At 44.3% G+C, this 14,378-nt stretch overlaps 1 protein-coding gene across 6 annotated transcripts; it reads right to left on the bottom strand.

Moving 5' to 3' along the window:
- Window positions 1-648: 648 nt before the first annotated feature.
- Window positions 649-13,844, bottom strand: LOC110485137 (uncharacterized). 6 transcript variants are annotated; one of them, XM_090197397.1, is made up of 8 exons: window positions 13,722-13,842; window positions 9,121-9,204; window positions 6,947-7,453; window positions 6,775-6,876; window positions 5,770-6,393; window positions 5,326-5,471; window positions 2,270-2,373; window positions 649-2,156 (listed from the first exon to the last, which is right to left on the bottom strand). In XM_090197397.1, the coding sequence occupies exons 3-8, from the start codon at window positions 7,143-7,145 to the stop codon at window positions 2,021-2,023; spliced, it is 1,311 nt and encodes a 436-aa protein (XP_090053523.1). In that variant the 5' UTR covers window positions 7,146-7,453; window positions 9,121-9,204; window positions 13,722-13,842; the 3' UTR covers window positions 649-2,020. The 6 variants fall into 6 exon arrangements, with proteins under 6 accessions (XP_090053523.1, XP_090053524.1, XP_090053521.1 ...); XM_090197398.1 differs by having other exon boundaries at window positions 13,764-13,820; XM_090197395.1 differs by having other exon boundaries at window positions 6,775-7,453; window positions 13,722-13,844.
- Between the last annotated feature and the right edge of the window lie 534 nt (window positions 13,845-14,378).

Raw genomic sequence — 14,378 nt, 5'->3', positions numbered from 1 at the left:
TGATCTACTCTACACAGGACTGGAGAGAACTGCTATCTGATCTACTCTACACAGGACTGGAGAGAACTGCTATCTGATCTACTCTACACAGGACTGGAGAGAACTGCTATCTGATCTACCCTACACATGACTGGAGAGAACCAATATCTGATCTACTCTACACAGGACTGGAGAGAACTGCTATCTGATCTACTCTACACAGGACTGGAGAGAACTGCTATCTGATCTACTCTACACAGGACTGGAGAGAACTGCTATCTGATCTACTCTACACAGAACTGGAGAGAACTGCTATCTGATCTACTCTACACAGGACTGGAGAGAACTGCTATCTGATCTACTCTACACAGGTCTGGAAAGAACTACTATCTGATCTACTCTATACAGGTCTGGAGATCTGTTTCTATTACCTCAGAGTGGAGGAGCTAGAGTTTCTCACAGTCAGTGGGAAATGTATTGTATTATTTTTTATAACAGAACGGATGAAGATGAAGTTTGGGAGATTACCATAGAGAGGGTCAGAAAGGATGTAGACACACTCTGGGGGCATGTGAGGTCTAGAGTCAGGAGCTTGGACCGCTTCACCAGACTCTGGCACGGCCATGTATCTCTAATATAGTGTGGATATAATGGAACAGAGCATTTATCTGAATTTATGTATTTCCTTTTATTAGCCCAAGACTAAAAAACAGCACACAGTATTAAAGTATATCATAAGGCAGGTCAAGAAATACATAATCACGTGATAAAAGTTGTCTCAACAGCAATCAAAAAATAAACTGACAATGCAAAATAAAAACATAAAACAACAAACTACTCTATGGCTAACAATGTCGACAAACTACTCTATGGCTAACAATGTCGACAAACTACTCTATGGCTAACAATGTCGACAAACTACTCTATGGCTAACAATGTCGACAAACTACTCTACGGCTAACAATGTCGACAAACTACTCTACGGCTAACAATGTCGACAAACTACTCTATGGCTAACAATGTCGACAAACTACTCTATGGTTAACAATGTCGACAAACTACTCTATGGCTAACAATGTCGACAAACTACTCTATGGCTAACAATGTCGACAAACTACTCTATGGCTAACAATGTCGACAAACTACTCTATGGCTAACAATGTCGACAAACTACTCTATGGCTAACAATGTCGACAAACTACTCTATGGCTAACAATGTCGACAAACTACTCTATGGCTAACAATGTCGACAAACTACTCTACGGCTAACAATGTCGACAAACTACTCTACGGCTAACAATGTCGACAAACTACTCTATGGCTAACAATGTCGACAAACTACTCTACGGCTAACAATGTCGACAAACTTTTCTCAATTGCAGTGTATAAATAAAGGGTCACACTGTGTACAGTCCTTGGTCAGCTCAGGCTAAGTAATGATGACTTCACTGTTCAGGGCGTGGTGGAAGGGAGACAGCAGGTGTGATACAGAGAGTGACATGATCGTTGTGAATGAGCTCATAGAGACGACTGTCATTTACAGACAAACAACATTACAGGCCAAACATCATGGTGAATTTGATGAGTAGAGCGGTTCAACTAGATCACTCAGGTAGGCCGTGTATGCATGCATGAGGAGTGCCATAATCTGGTTTCTACACCAGAAGTTAAGGGGTATCTGTAGGAGGAATGTATATCATTGGGTCAATGAAGGTTGGATAGGAGCCAGGGTGATTTGGGAGGTCCTGAGTAGAGGATATTACATGACTGCAGTGACTGATAATGGTGGCGAGCTGTGGATTAGTGAAGGTCAGGTCATGTTAAAGGAGAAGTAATAGTTTATTGCCCGTATCACTTTACATATTTTTTGCTAGGCAGGAAGTTACGTTTAGAGAGGAGGACGTCAGCCAAATTGGGGTGTATATATACTACCATTGATGGAACCATGTCTTTGTCTTATGCAATTGTATGACCCAATGGGTGAATAAACGTGGTTAAAGTTTGACTAATCGTTGTGAGTTCTACTAGGTCCTTTTAGAACCTAACGATATGCATATTTCTCACATATCCAGGGGAGCGCTGCAGAGCACGAGGCGTCATTCCAGGCATCATAATTCATCCAAATCATTCCACAGTTCTCCTCTCTTCCACCATTCGGTTCACCGGGATGCCAGTACCTACACAGGCAAGACAAGACACAAGTTTGCTCACTCTACAGAAGTGTTTTAAAAATCTGAAAATCTATTGTCTGCCATGATTGGATTCAGGACCATATGGACACATCTCTCACTCTGCTGTAGTTAGCTGTGTGTTGTCCACCCACGTCCAGAGACCCTCTCTATCTTCATCAGTCAGACATATCCAGGACATCACCATAAACGTTTTTATGTAGTCCTGTTTAAATGGTAACAGAGCATTTCCTAAATGAACGGTTCAGATTCAGGTTTATTGAACATTATATGTACAGTATAAAACCCCATCAATAATGTGATGCCATACAGCAACTTTAAACTGGCTAAACCATATAAATCAACCTCAGATTAGCTCTCTGGTGGTGTAGATTCAACTGAATATTGCCTTGAACTGCACAGATCACATAGGTTTTAAAGAAAATGTTTTGAAACCCCAAAACTGATCGCAACTGAGTCAAAACACTTTACTGTAGGTGTCCTTATTCATGCATTCATTAAGCCTTCATACATTATAAAATGTGTCATAAACTGTCGTAAGTCATTTTAAATAGTGTAAAGTGTGTTATAGATGACCAGTTATAAAGGGTATTATAGAGGCGTTTTATAATTAACCAACCTCTCTGTCACATTACTAAATGAAATGGCATGATGGGCATCATAACCATGTCATATGCCTTTATAGTGTGTGTACAGACACCTTTAGTAACGTTAATCTGAGGTGTTATAAAACAGTTATGAATGTGCTTATTCCACAGGATGTGTTGAGAGTAGAGGGCTGCACCGACAGATCATTGCGGGCGGTAGGCATTTTTCATGCTGTGAGTGGGAGTGGGAGCGGTAGGCATTTTTCATGCTGCGAGTGGGAGCAGTAGGCATTTTTCATGCTGCGAGTGGGAGCGGTAGGCATTTTTCATGCTGCGAGTGGGAGCGGTAGGCATTTTTCATGCTGCGAGTGGGCGCGGTAGACATTTTTCATGCTGCGAGTGGGCGCGGTAGACATTTTTCATGCTGCGAGTGGGAGCGGGCGGTAGGCATTTTTCATGCTGCGAGTGGGAGCGGGCGGTAGTCATTTTTCATGATGCGAGTGGGAGCGAGCGGTAGGCATTTTTCATGCTGCGGGTGGGAGCGGGCGGTAGGCATTTTTCATGCTGCGAGTGGGAGCGGGCGGTAGACATTTTTCATGCTGCGGGTGGGAGCGGGCGGTAGACATTTTTCATGCTGCGAGTGGGAGCGGGCGGTAGACATTTTTCATGCTGCGAGTGGGAGCGGGCGGTAGGCATTTTTCATGCTGCGAGTGGGAGCGGGCGGTAGGCATTTTTCATGCTGCGAGTGGGAGCGGTAGGCATTTTTCATGCTGCGAGTGGGAGTGGGAGCGGTAGGCATTTTTCATGCTGCGAGTGGGAGCGGGCGGTAGGCATTTTTCATGCTGCGAGTGGGAGCGGGCGGTAGGCATTTTTCATGCTGCGAGTGGGAGCGGTAGGCATTTTTCATGCTGCGAGTGGGAGTGGGAGCGGTAGGCATTTTTCATGCTGCGAGTGGGAGTGGGCGGTAGGCATTTTTCATGCTGCGAGTGGGAGCGGTAGGCATTTTTCATGCTGCGAGTGGGAGTGGGAGCGGTAGGCATTTTTCATGCTGCGAGTGGGAGCGGTAGGCATTTTTCATGCTGCGAGTGGGAGCGGTAGGCATTTTTCATGCTGCGAGTGGGAGTGGGAGCGGTAGGCATTTTTCATTCTGCGAGTGGGAGCGGTAGGCATTTTTCATGCTGCGAGTGGGAGCGGGCGGTAGGCATTTTTCATGCTGCGAGTGGGAGCGGTAGGCATTTTTCATGCTGCGAGTGGGAGTGGGAGGGGTAGGCATTTTTCATGCTGCGAGTGGGAGCGGGCGGTAGGCATTTTTCATGCTGCGAGTGGGAGCGGGCGGTAGGCATTTTTCATGCTGCGAGTGGGAGCGGGCGGTAGGCATTTTTCATGCTGCGAGTGGGAGCGGGCGGTAGGCATTTTTCATGCTGCGAGTGGGAGCGGGCGGTAGGCATTTTTCATGCTGCGAGTGGGAGCGGGCGGTAGGCATTTTTCATGCTGCGAGTGGGAGCGGGCGGTAGGCATTTTTCATGCTGCGAGTGGGAGCGGTAGGCATTTTTCATGCTGCGAGTGGGAGTGGGAGCGGTAGGCATTTTTCATGCTGCAGGTGGGAGCGGTAGGCATTTTTCATGCTGCGAGTGGGAGCGGGCGGTAGGCATTTTTCATGCTGCGAGTGGGAGCGGGCGGTAGGCATTTTTCATGCTGCGAGTGGGAGCGGTAGGCATTTTTCATGCTGCGAGTGGGAGTGGGAGCGGTAGGCATTTTTCATGCTGCAGGTGGGAGTGGGCGGTAGGCATTTTTCATGCTGCAGGTGGGAGTGGGAGCGGTAGGCATTTTTCATGCTGCAGGTGGGAGTGGGAGCGGTAGGCATTTTTCATGCTGCAGGTGGGAGTGGGAGCGGTAGGCATTTTTCATGCTGCAGGTGGGAGTGGGAGCGGTAGGCATTTTTCATGCTGCAGGTGGGAGTGGGAGCGGTAGGCATTTTTCATGCTGCAGGTGGGAGCGGGCGGTAGGCATTTTTCATGCTGCAGGTGGGAGTGGGAGCGGTAGGCACTTTTCATGCTGCAGGTGGGAGTGGGAGCGGTAGGCATTTTTCATGCTGCAGGTGGGAGCGGGCGGTAGGCATTTTTCATGCTGCAGGTGGGAGCGGGCGGTAGGCATTTTTCATGCTGCAGGTGGGAGTGGGAGCGGTAGGCATTTTTCATGCTGCAGGTGGGAGCGGGCGGTCCGGCAGACAATTTTGGGATGAATTGGAAACGGTTGTCTTTCTGCTTTCTCCAATCGAAATGAATGGTCAAAAATGTATTGTGTCATTTTGCAGACACTTTTATTATAAATAAAAACAGAATATGTTTCTAAACACGTCTACGTTTTGACCTGAATGATTTGAGATAGAGCCTACTGATGCACCCATTTTACCAACAACCATATCAGCAACAGGTACAATACACCCAACTACTAACAGATTTAATTATGTTAGAAAATGTGATTTTTATCAATCTTTCTGGAGTAAAATCAATGTACTATCAACATTGACACTGAAACAAACAACATGGACCTGCAACAGAGCATCTCACCTGTTCCTCTCTGCTTTGGATGATGACCAGGTCTCCTCCTCTATTCAGACAGTCCTGTCTGCTCTCCTCCCAGGTTTTAGACACGATGGAGAGGAAGTAACAGCTGCTGTCAAACTTCCTCCACCCACCAGGACAACCGCTTCTCTCTGTTTCACAACACAACACAATAAAAAGTAAAATAATGATACTAACAATAATAACAATAATAAAATTAGCATAAATAATAATAATAGCAATAATAATAAAAAAAAGAGCACCAATAATAATACTTATTATTATAATTATTACAATACTACTACTACTACCACTAATAATAACAGTAATAATAATAATAATAATACTAACAATAATAATAGCAATACATGCCACATGTTATACATCACGATTCACTGGACTAGATATTAATGAGTAATTAAATATATAGTGCAGAACAAAAATAAATACCAGCTCTCCAAACCAACATGTCTCTCTCCCTCTGTAACTGGTCTCTCTCCTCAGTCAGATTGCTGTAACTCTTCTGTAACTGGTCCCTCTCCTCAGTCAGATTGTTGTAACTGGTCTGTAACTGGTCTCTCTCCTCAGTCAGATTGCTGTAACTCTTCTGTAACTGGTCCCTCTCCTCAGACAGATTGTTGTAACTGGTCTTTAACTGGTCTTTCTCCTCAGTCAGGTTGTTGTAACTGGTCTGTAACTGGTCCCTCTCCTCAATCAGATTGTTGTAACTGGTCTGTAACGGGTCTCTCTCTGCAATCAGATTGTTGTAACTGGTCTGTAACTGGTCTCTCTCCTCAATCAGCTTGTTGTAACTGGTCTGTAACTGGTCTCTCTCTGCAATCAGATTGTTGTAGCTAGTCTGTAACTGGTCTCTCTCTGCAATCAGATTGTTGTAACTGGTCTGTAGCTGGTCCCTGTCTTCAGTCAAGTTGTTGTAACTGGTCTGTAACTGGTCTCTCTCTGCAATCAGATTGTTGTAGCTAGTCTGTAACTGGTCTCTCTCTGCAATCAGATTGTTGTAACTGGTCTGTAGCTGGTCCCTGTCTTCAGTCAAGTTGTTATATACTCTGTCATCTGAAAGAATCAAAACATTTGAAAGTTACTGAGTAAAACACCAGGTGTTTAGTAGCCAAAACATATAACAAGATTATAAGCAATAACATATGAACTCACAGTAGAGGTACAGTCCTATGATCCCAGACAGTAACATATGAACTCACAGTAGAGGTACAGTCCTATGATCCCAGACAGTAACATATGAACTCACAGTAGAGGTACAGTCCTATGATCCCAGACAGTAACATATGAACTCACAGTAGAGGTACAGTCCTATGATCCCAGACAGTAACATATGAACTCACAGTAGAGGTACAGTCCTATGATCCCAGACAGTAACATATGAACTCACAGTAGAGGTACAGTCCTATGATCCCAGACAGTAACATATGAACTCACAGTAGAGGTACAGTCCTATGATCCCAGCCAGTAGGAGAACGCTCAACAGCCCCAGACACACTGCTGCAGCTCTTAAAGGTCTCTTCTCTGGTTGCTCAGACTCTGTGGACACATAAAGGAGATGTGTGTGTGTGTGTACGTGCGTACGTGCGTGTGTGTGTGTGGACATTACCTGAGAGTTTAGCTCCTGGTCTGCTCCTTGGGGTAACATCCTCAGTCTTGTTTCTGAAGTCATTAAACTTGATGGTGTCTGGAGTTTCATAAATGTCTTCATAGATGTTGTCTCCTCTATTATAAAAATGGTCCCCTGAAACACTTTGTTTTCCTCTAACGTCTTCATTGGCATAAACAATGTCCTCAGACATCTCCATGGTCAACCACCTTCTCAACTTGAGAGCCGTCCAGTCAGTCTGGGGTTTACTATATGTGATACCCACTGGGCACAAACTGGTTGTATCAACGTTGTTTCCACGTCATTTCAACGAACCAGGAGGCTGTCAACCTTGTTTTCTTCCTTCTCATCCTGGTTTATCTGGAAAAGCCACAAACAAATTCATCCTCCATTTCCTTTTACATTTCCATTTTGGACTATTCATTTACTTTTCTGTTGCCTCGAAGGTGTTTCCAATGGCTCTCCTCCTCGTTCCACTGATGTACAGCACAGTAGTTGCTCAGTCGTCTGCAAAGGATCAACATTTCTAAAAGTTACTGATTACAAGACCAGGAAATTAATAGTCAACATTTCTAACAAGGTAAGAAATTAATATAAGAACTCACAGTAGAGGTACAGTCCTATGATCCCAGCCAGTAACATATGAACTCACAGTAGAGGTACAGTCCTATGATCCCAGACAGTAACATATGAACTCACAGTAGAAGTACAGTCCTATGATTCCCAGACAGTAACATATGAACTCACAGTAGAGGTACAGTCCTATGATCCCAGACAGTAACATATGAACTCACAGTAGAAGTACAGTCCTATGATTCCCAGACAGTAACATATGAACTCACAGTAGAGGTACAGTCCTATGATCCCAGACAGTAACATATGAACTCACAGTAGAGGTACAGTCCTATGATTCCCAGACAGTAACATATGAAATCACAGTAGAGGTACAGTCCTATGATCCCAGACAGTAACATATGAACTCACAGTAGAGGTACAGTCCTATGATCCCAGACAGTAACATATGAACTCACAGTAGAGGTACAGTCCTATGATCCCAGACAGTAACATATGAACTCACAGTAGAGGTACAGTCCTATGATCCCAGACAGTAACATATGAACTCACAGTAGAGGTACAGTCCTATGATCCCAGACAGTAACATATGAACTCACAGTAGAGGTACAGTCCTATGATCCCAGACAGTAACATATGAACTCACAGTAGAGGTACAGTCCTATGATCCCAGACAGTAACATATGAACTCACGGTAGAGGTACAGTCCTATGATCCCAGACAGTAGGAGAACGCTCAACAGCCCCAGACACACTGCTGCAGCTCTTAAAGGTATCTTCTCTGGTTGCTCAAGGTGTGTGTGTGTGTGTGTGTGCACGTGTATGTGTGTCTGTGCGCGTTTGTGTGTGTGTGCGCGAGTGTGTGTGTGTGCGTGCGTGCGTGTTTGTCTCTCTGTGTGTGAATGCATAGATTATATGATTCCATATGCATATTTCCCACAGATCCAGGGTAGCCCTGCAGCAGACACCTTATATGATTCCATATGCATATTTCCCACAGATCCAAGGTAGCCCTGCAGCAGACACCTTTTATGATTCCACATGCATATTTCCCACAGATCCAGGGTAGCCCTGCAGCAGACACCTTATATGATTCCATATGCATATTTCCCACAGATCCAGGGTAGCCCTGCAGCAGACACCTTATATGATTCCATATGCATATTTCCCACAGATCCAAGGTAGCCCTGCAGCAGACACCTTTTATGATTCCACATGCATATTTCCCACAGATCCAGGGTAGCCCTGCAGCAGACACCTTATATGATTCCATATGCATATTTCCCACAGATCCAGGGTAGCCCTGCAGCAGACACCTTATGATTCCATATGCATATTTCCCACAGATCCAGGGTAGCCCTGCAGCAGACACCTTATATGATTCCATATGCATATTTCCCACAGATCCAGGGTAGCCCTGCAGCAGACACCTTATGATTCCATATGCATATTTCCCACAGATCCAAGGTAGCCCTGCAGCAGACACCTTATATGATTCCATATGCATATTTCCCACAGATCCAAGGTAGCCCTGCAGCAGACACCTTATATGATTCCATATGCATATTTCCCACAGATCCAAGGTAGCCCTGCAGCAGACACCTTTTCATTCCTGGTCTCGTAACTGCGTCCAAAGCATGCCACAGTTCTCCCTTCTGTCACCATTAGACTCACCAGGACTAGTACCTACAAAATACAAGACAGGAAATTAGTTTGCTCACGTTTCAGAAGTGTTAAAAAATCCATTGTTTGGTAACTGCCCCTTTCCTCCCCACAGATTCTTCAAAAACAATATAAGTAGCTGGTGCTTACCCTCCCCCTTCAGGTTTCTCTCTTTACTCACTCTCTTCTGAACTCTCAACCAATGTGAACCACATGATGATGTAGGCTGTGTGTCTGCCTCATATGTCTGATTAGCTAAAATAAAAACCCTGCAGCAATTTCAATGAACATTCCAGAAATATATATCTATTGTAGGCGATCTATTAGAATGTAAGCTACAACTTTCTGGGTCTGTTGTAACTAAGGAGTGTGCAGTAGCACAAGCAGGATTATTTGGGGCCAAACTTGAGGTGGGCACCAATATCAATAATTTAATATGATATAGTTTGATATAGTTTCTTTGTATTACCTCTTATCTGATCTAATGTGTTATATTCTCCTACATTACTTTAACATTTCCATTTCTTGATACACAGCCTGTTGTGTGTCAGGGTAGGGTACTGTGACATCAAAAATACACGTTCCAGTTGTACAATGGCTAAGTAAATATGTGTTCTATTCTGACTTTTATTTTGAAAATCTCTCTACTGATGGCATCACAGAACGTAGTACTACTTGAGCACAAGTCTGGTTTTGATCAACCATGACTTGGTCACCGGGGCGAGGGTTTCTGAAGTTGAAGGACCCGAAACACTCCATGAACTCAGGTTACATCACTGATGATGTGTCCAAGTGCATTGCAAAATGTTTTTTTCAAACCCCTTCAGTATACTGTATCATGCACAACAAGTATAGAAACAGTGTCACACTTTAGTGTTTTTGTTCAAGTCTGTGTGTGTACTTGTTTTGTGTGTGTGGATAGAACAGCAGCCTCTGGTAAGACAAGGGGTGGCGGTTTATGTATATTTGTAAACAACAGCTGATGCACGATATCTAAGGAAGTCTTGAGGTTTTGCTCGCCTGAGGTAGAGTATCCCATGATAAGCTGTAGACCACACTATCTACTTAGAGAGTTTTCATCTGTATTTTTCGTAGCTGTCAACATACCACCACAGACCGATGCTGGCACTAAGACCACCGAATCCTACTACACCGGCTCTGATGCTCGTCGGATGTGGCAGGGCTTGCAAACTATTACAGACTATAAAGGGAAGCACCGCCGAGAGCTGCCCAGTGACATGAGCCTACCAGATGAGCTAAATAACTTCTATGCTCGCTTCGAGACAAGTAACAGTGAAACATGCATAAGAGCATCAGCTGTTCCAGACAACTGTGTGATCATGCTCTCCACAGCCGATGTGAGTAAGACCTTTAAACAGGTCAACATTCACAAGACCACAGGACCAGACGGATTACCAGGACGTGTACTCCGAGCATAGGCTGACCAACTGGCAAGTGTCTTCACTGACATTTTCAACCTCTCCCTGTCTGAGTCTGTAATACCAACATGTTTCAAGCAGACCACCATAGTCCCTGTGCCCAAGAACACTAAGGTAACCTGCCTAAATGACTACCGACCCGTAGTCTGTAGCCATGAGTGCTTTGAAAGGCTGGTCATGGCTCACATCAACACCATTATCCCAGAAACCCTAGACCCACTCCAATTTGCATTCCGCCCCAACAGATCCACAGATGATGCAATCTCTAATCTCTAATCAAGGGTGCATGATCTGTCCCCTCCTGTACTCCCTGTTCACTCATGACTGCACGGCCAGGCACGACTACAACACCATCCTTAATTTTGCCCATGACACAACAGTGGTAGGCCTGACCACCGACAACGATGAGACAGCCTATAGGGAGGATGTCAGAGACCTGACCGTGTGGTACAAGGACAACAACCTCTCCCTCAACGTGATCAAGACAAAGGAGTTGATTGTGGACTACAGGAAAAGGAGGACTGAGCATGCCCCCATTCGAATCGGTTGGGCTGTAGTGGAGCAGGTTGAGAGCTTCAAGTTCCTTGGCATTCACAACACCAACAAACTAACATGGTCCAAGCACACCAAGACAGTTGTGAAGAGGGCACGACAAAACCTGTTACCCCTCATGAGAAGGAAAAGATTTGGCATGGGTCCTCAGATCCTCAAAAGGTTCTACAGCTGCACCATCGAGAGCTTTCTGACAGGTTGCATCACTGTATGGCAACTGCTCGGCCTCCTACCGCAAGATAATACAGAGTGCGTAGGGGCCAGCGCATCACTAGGGCCAAGCTTCCTGCCATCCAGGACCTCTATACCAGGCGGTGTCAGAGGAAGGCCCGACAAATTGGCAAAGACACCAGCCAGCCTATTCATAGACTGTAGACTCTGCTGCCACACGGAAAGCGGTACCGGAGCGCCAAGTTTGTCCAAGAAGCTTCTAAACAGCTTCTACCCCCAAGCCATAAGACTCCTGAACATCTAATCAAACGTCTACCCAGACTATTGCCCTATTGTTATTTTACTGCTGCTCTTTAATTATTTGTTACTTTTATTTTTTACTTTTTGGGGGGTATTTTCTTAAAACTACATCGTTGGTTAAGGGCTTGTAAGAATTTCACTGTTGTAATTCAGGAGTAGAAGCAGGTACAGGGAGTGAACCATTTAATATAGATGGACTTGCAATGAGACTGGACCAGTGTCTGGACATAAACATGACTAACAATGCTACTACAGGGAACAACACAGAGGAGCAGACATATATGCAGGGGCAATCAACAAAGTGAGGGAGTCCAGATGAGTCCAATGAGCGCAGCTGCGTTTAATGATGAGAACAGGTGCTATGGTGACGGGTAGCCTGGCGCCCTCGAGCACCAGGAAGGGGGAGCGGGAGCAGGCGTGACAGGTGCATGTGACAAATACAATTTGATTTGGGTGTGTTTGTGATACAGTACGAGAGAGTGAGATATCTTGTTTCTCCACTACAGACACAGTAGATATTTTTCCACCCTAGCAGGATTAGACAACACCTTTGTCTCACCTAAGATATGTTTATGAATATTCATGTGTGGCAGTATAAAAGTCTCAGAGAGAGTTTGAGCAGAGAAGCTGCAGACACTGAACACTGAGATGGTCATTAGTCAGCTGGATCACAGAGACTTTGTGAAAAGCTTCTGTTTAAAACCATCAACGTGGCTTTATATAATTTATCTTACCTTCATAATACAGTTTATTTTATTTTTTGTTGAGTTTAGTCACATAATTTCTCAATTTGCAGGAAGTCAGCAAGTCAGATGTGCATCCAGACTTATTAGCCACTCCTTTCCTTAATCTCTTTCAACCATAGTTTTCAAATCCTCATCAATCCATGGAGCCTTAACAGTTCTAAAAGTCAGTTTCTTAACAGCTGCATGTTTATCAGTTATTGGAAGAAGCAATTTCATAATTGCATCAAGTGCAGCGTCTGGATGCTCCTTATTAACCACATTAGACCAACACATATTTTTTTACATCATCCGCAAAATATTTGGTATGATCTCTTATACACTATTTTAGGCCCATCTTATACATGGAGTGTACAACACATTATGAACATCTTACTAATTGACTTGCACCCCCTTTTGCCCTCAGAACAGCCTTAATTCGTCGGGGCATTGTCAGTAGCATTCCAAAATATTGTTCTTAACTCTTATTTTTCTCAAAACTGCATTGTTGGTTAAGGGCTTTTAAGTAAGCATTTCACGATAAGGTCCACCCACCCCTGTTGTATTCGGCGCATGTGATTTTACTTTTTAAAATGTGATTTATAAGGCACCACGGTCCAGCCCTCTGACATTCTAATTTTCTTCGTTATGGAAATCCCAAGCTCTCTAAGCACTTCTCAGCATGACTTGAATCCGTTTTCCTGTTTAACCGTTCGCAGGTCACCCGCGTAGCACAGGATTACAGCCTCTCGTCCAGAGTGTTGAGTACTTTTACCAAAAGGAAGTGTGCTTCTTCTCGGTCTCCGGTCTAAACTAGCGCCATACAGATAGATTCTGTACCCACTAGCCCACCTTGCGCTACGTGCTTTGTACTGCTTTTTCACTAGAGAACAAGGATACTTTTGAGACTAAGTTAGCCTAGGCCACATGCTTTGTCTTCACTAACAGGGTGCTAGCAATAGCTAGGCTATTAGCCCAAGGGGTGAACACTACCTAGCTAACGCCAGGACTAGCTACAAAGCTACAGTCGGCCAGCACACGCTTAGAGATAGCTCCTTCTGTTATCTCTGCCCTTGGTAATATTACTTCTCCCCTCGTTTAGCTTAAAAGCGCCCTCAATGGCTAGGCTGACCATTCTGTTATTCTCTGTACTATGGTCATGTGGGATTTGTTTGCGGTGCTCTGTCTAAAAAAAGTGCTAACTACAGCTAGGCGTTTAGCCCACTAGACTGTTACTAGCTAACTACGATGGTCAGGCTTGAGTAGCACATGCTTGACAGATCCATCTCTCCCGGAGTTAAGGCTACTGCTTTCCCCTTTACTGGGTGGCCTAAGCCAATCAAATTCCTGGAATTACCATATTCTCCAGTCGAAGCTAGCTCCACACGACTAGCACTACCTTCTTCATGCTGCTATTTCCCCTCCACGGTGGAAGAGAACAGGCAGACTGTTGAGACTCTGTTTGCCCACACTGCAAGACGGAAGCATATAACCACGTCATTTTTTTCAATAATTGTCTTTTTTATTTTGAGAATTCAAAATACGTTGGAGTATAATTCAGCCCAGTGTAATTCAAATGACAAAATACTCAGAAGTAATTCAAATACATATTTTAAATACAGAAATACTGCCCATCTCTGCTAGACTTCGAGTTTGTCACTAACGAATGACAGTTGCTGGCTGCAACACAGACATTTAGAAAAGTAACTGTTGAACGCATGCATCTGTAGTGTAGGATTGTTACTATCTATTCTCAGAGAAATACTGCCTCTTTTTAAATATAATGGTTTAAACAATTACATTTCTGAAACTCTGGTCAGTCAAATTCAATCTCAATTTCACAAATGATGAATACTGTCTCTGCCCTAGGCAATGTTATTGCCACTAGGTGTCATGGTAACACTATTTCATTCTTATGTTCATGCTTCTTTGACCTCAACCAGCTGTCTGCATTCACCAAGATGTATCAGCTATCACCTGGGTCATTCAGACAGTCTGTGTACAGTAGTTGGCC

Source organism: Oncorhynchus mykiss, chromosome 13 (genome assembly GCF_057628025.1).
Source record: "Oncorhynchus mykiss isolate SJ-2025 chromosome 13, ASM5762802v1, whole genome shotgun sequence".
Taxonomy (NCBI): Eukaryota; Metazoa; Chordata; class Actinopteri; order Salmoniformes; family Salmonidae; genus Oncorhynchus; species Oncorhynchus mykiss.
The sequence above is the reverse complement of the archived record's forward strand: the minus strand, read 5'-3'. Positions and strand labels throughout refer to the sequence as shown.

Coding starts and splice junctions, on each gene's coding strand:
- LOC110485137 (XM_090197395.1), bottom strand. CDS start 7,120: ATGCCAATGAAGACGTTAGAGGAAAACAAAGTGTTTCAGGGGACCATT. Junction 5,472..5,769: donor CATGTTGGTTTGGAGAGCTG/GTATTTATTTTT, acceptor GTTGTGAAACAG/AGAGAAGCGGTTGTCCTGGT. Junction 2,374..5,325: donor TCCAAAGCAGAGAGGAACAG/GTGAGATGCTCT, acceptor CCATTTAAACAG/GACTACATAAAAACGTTTAT.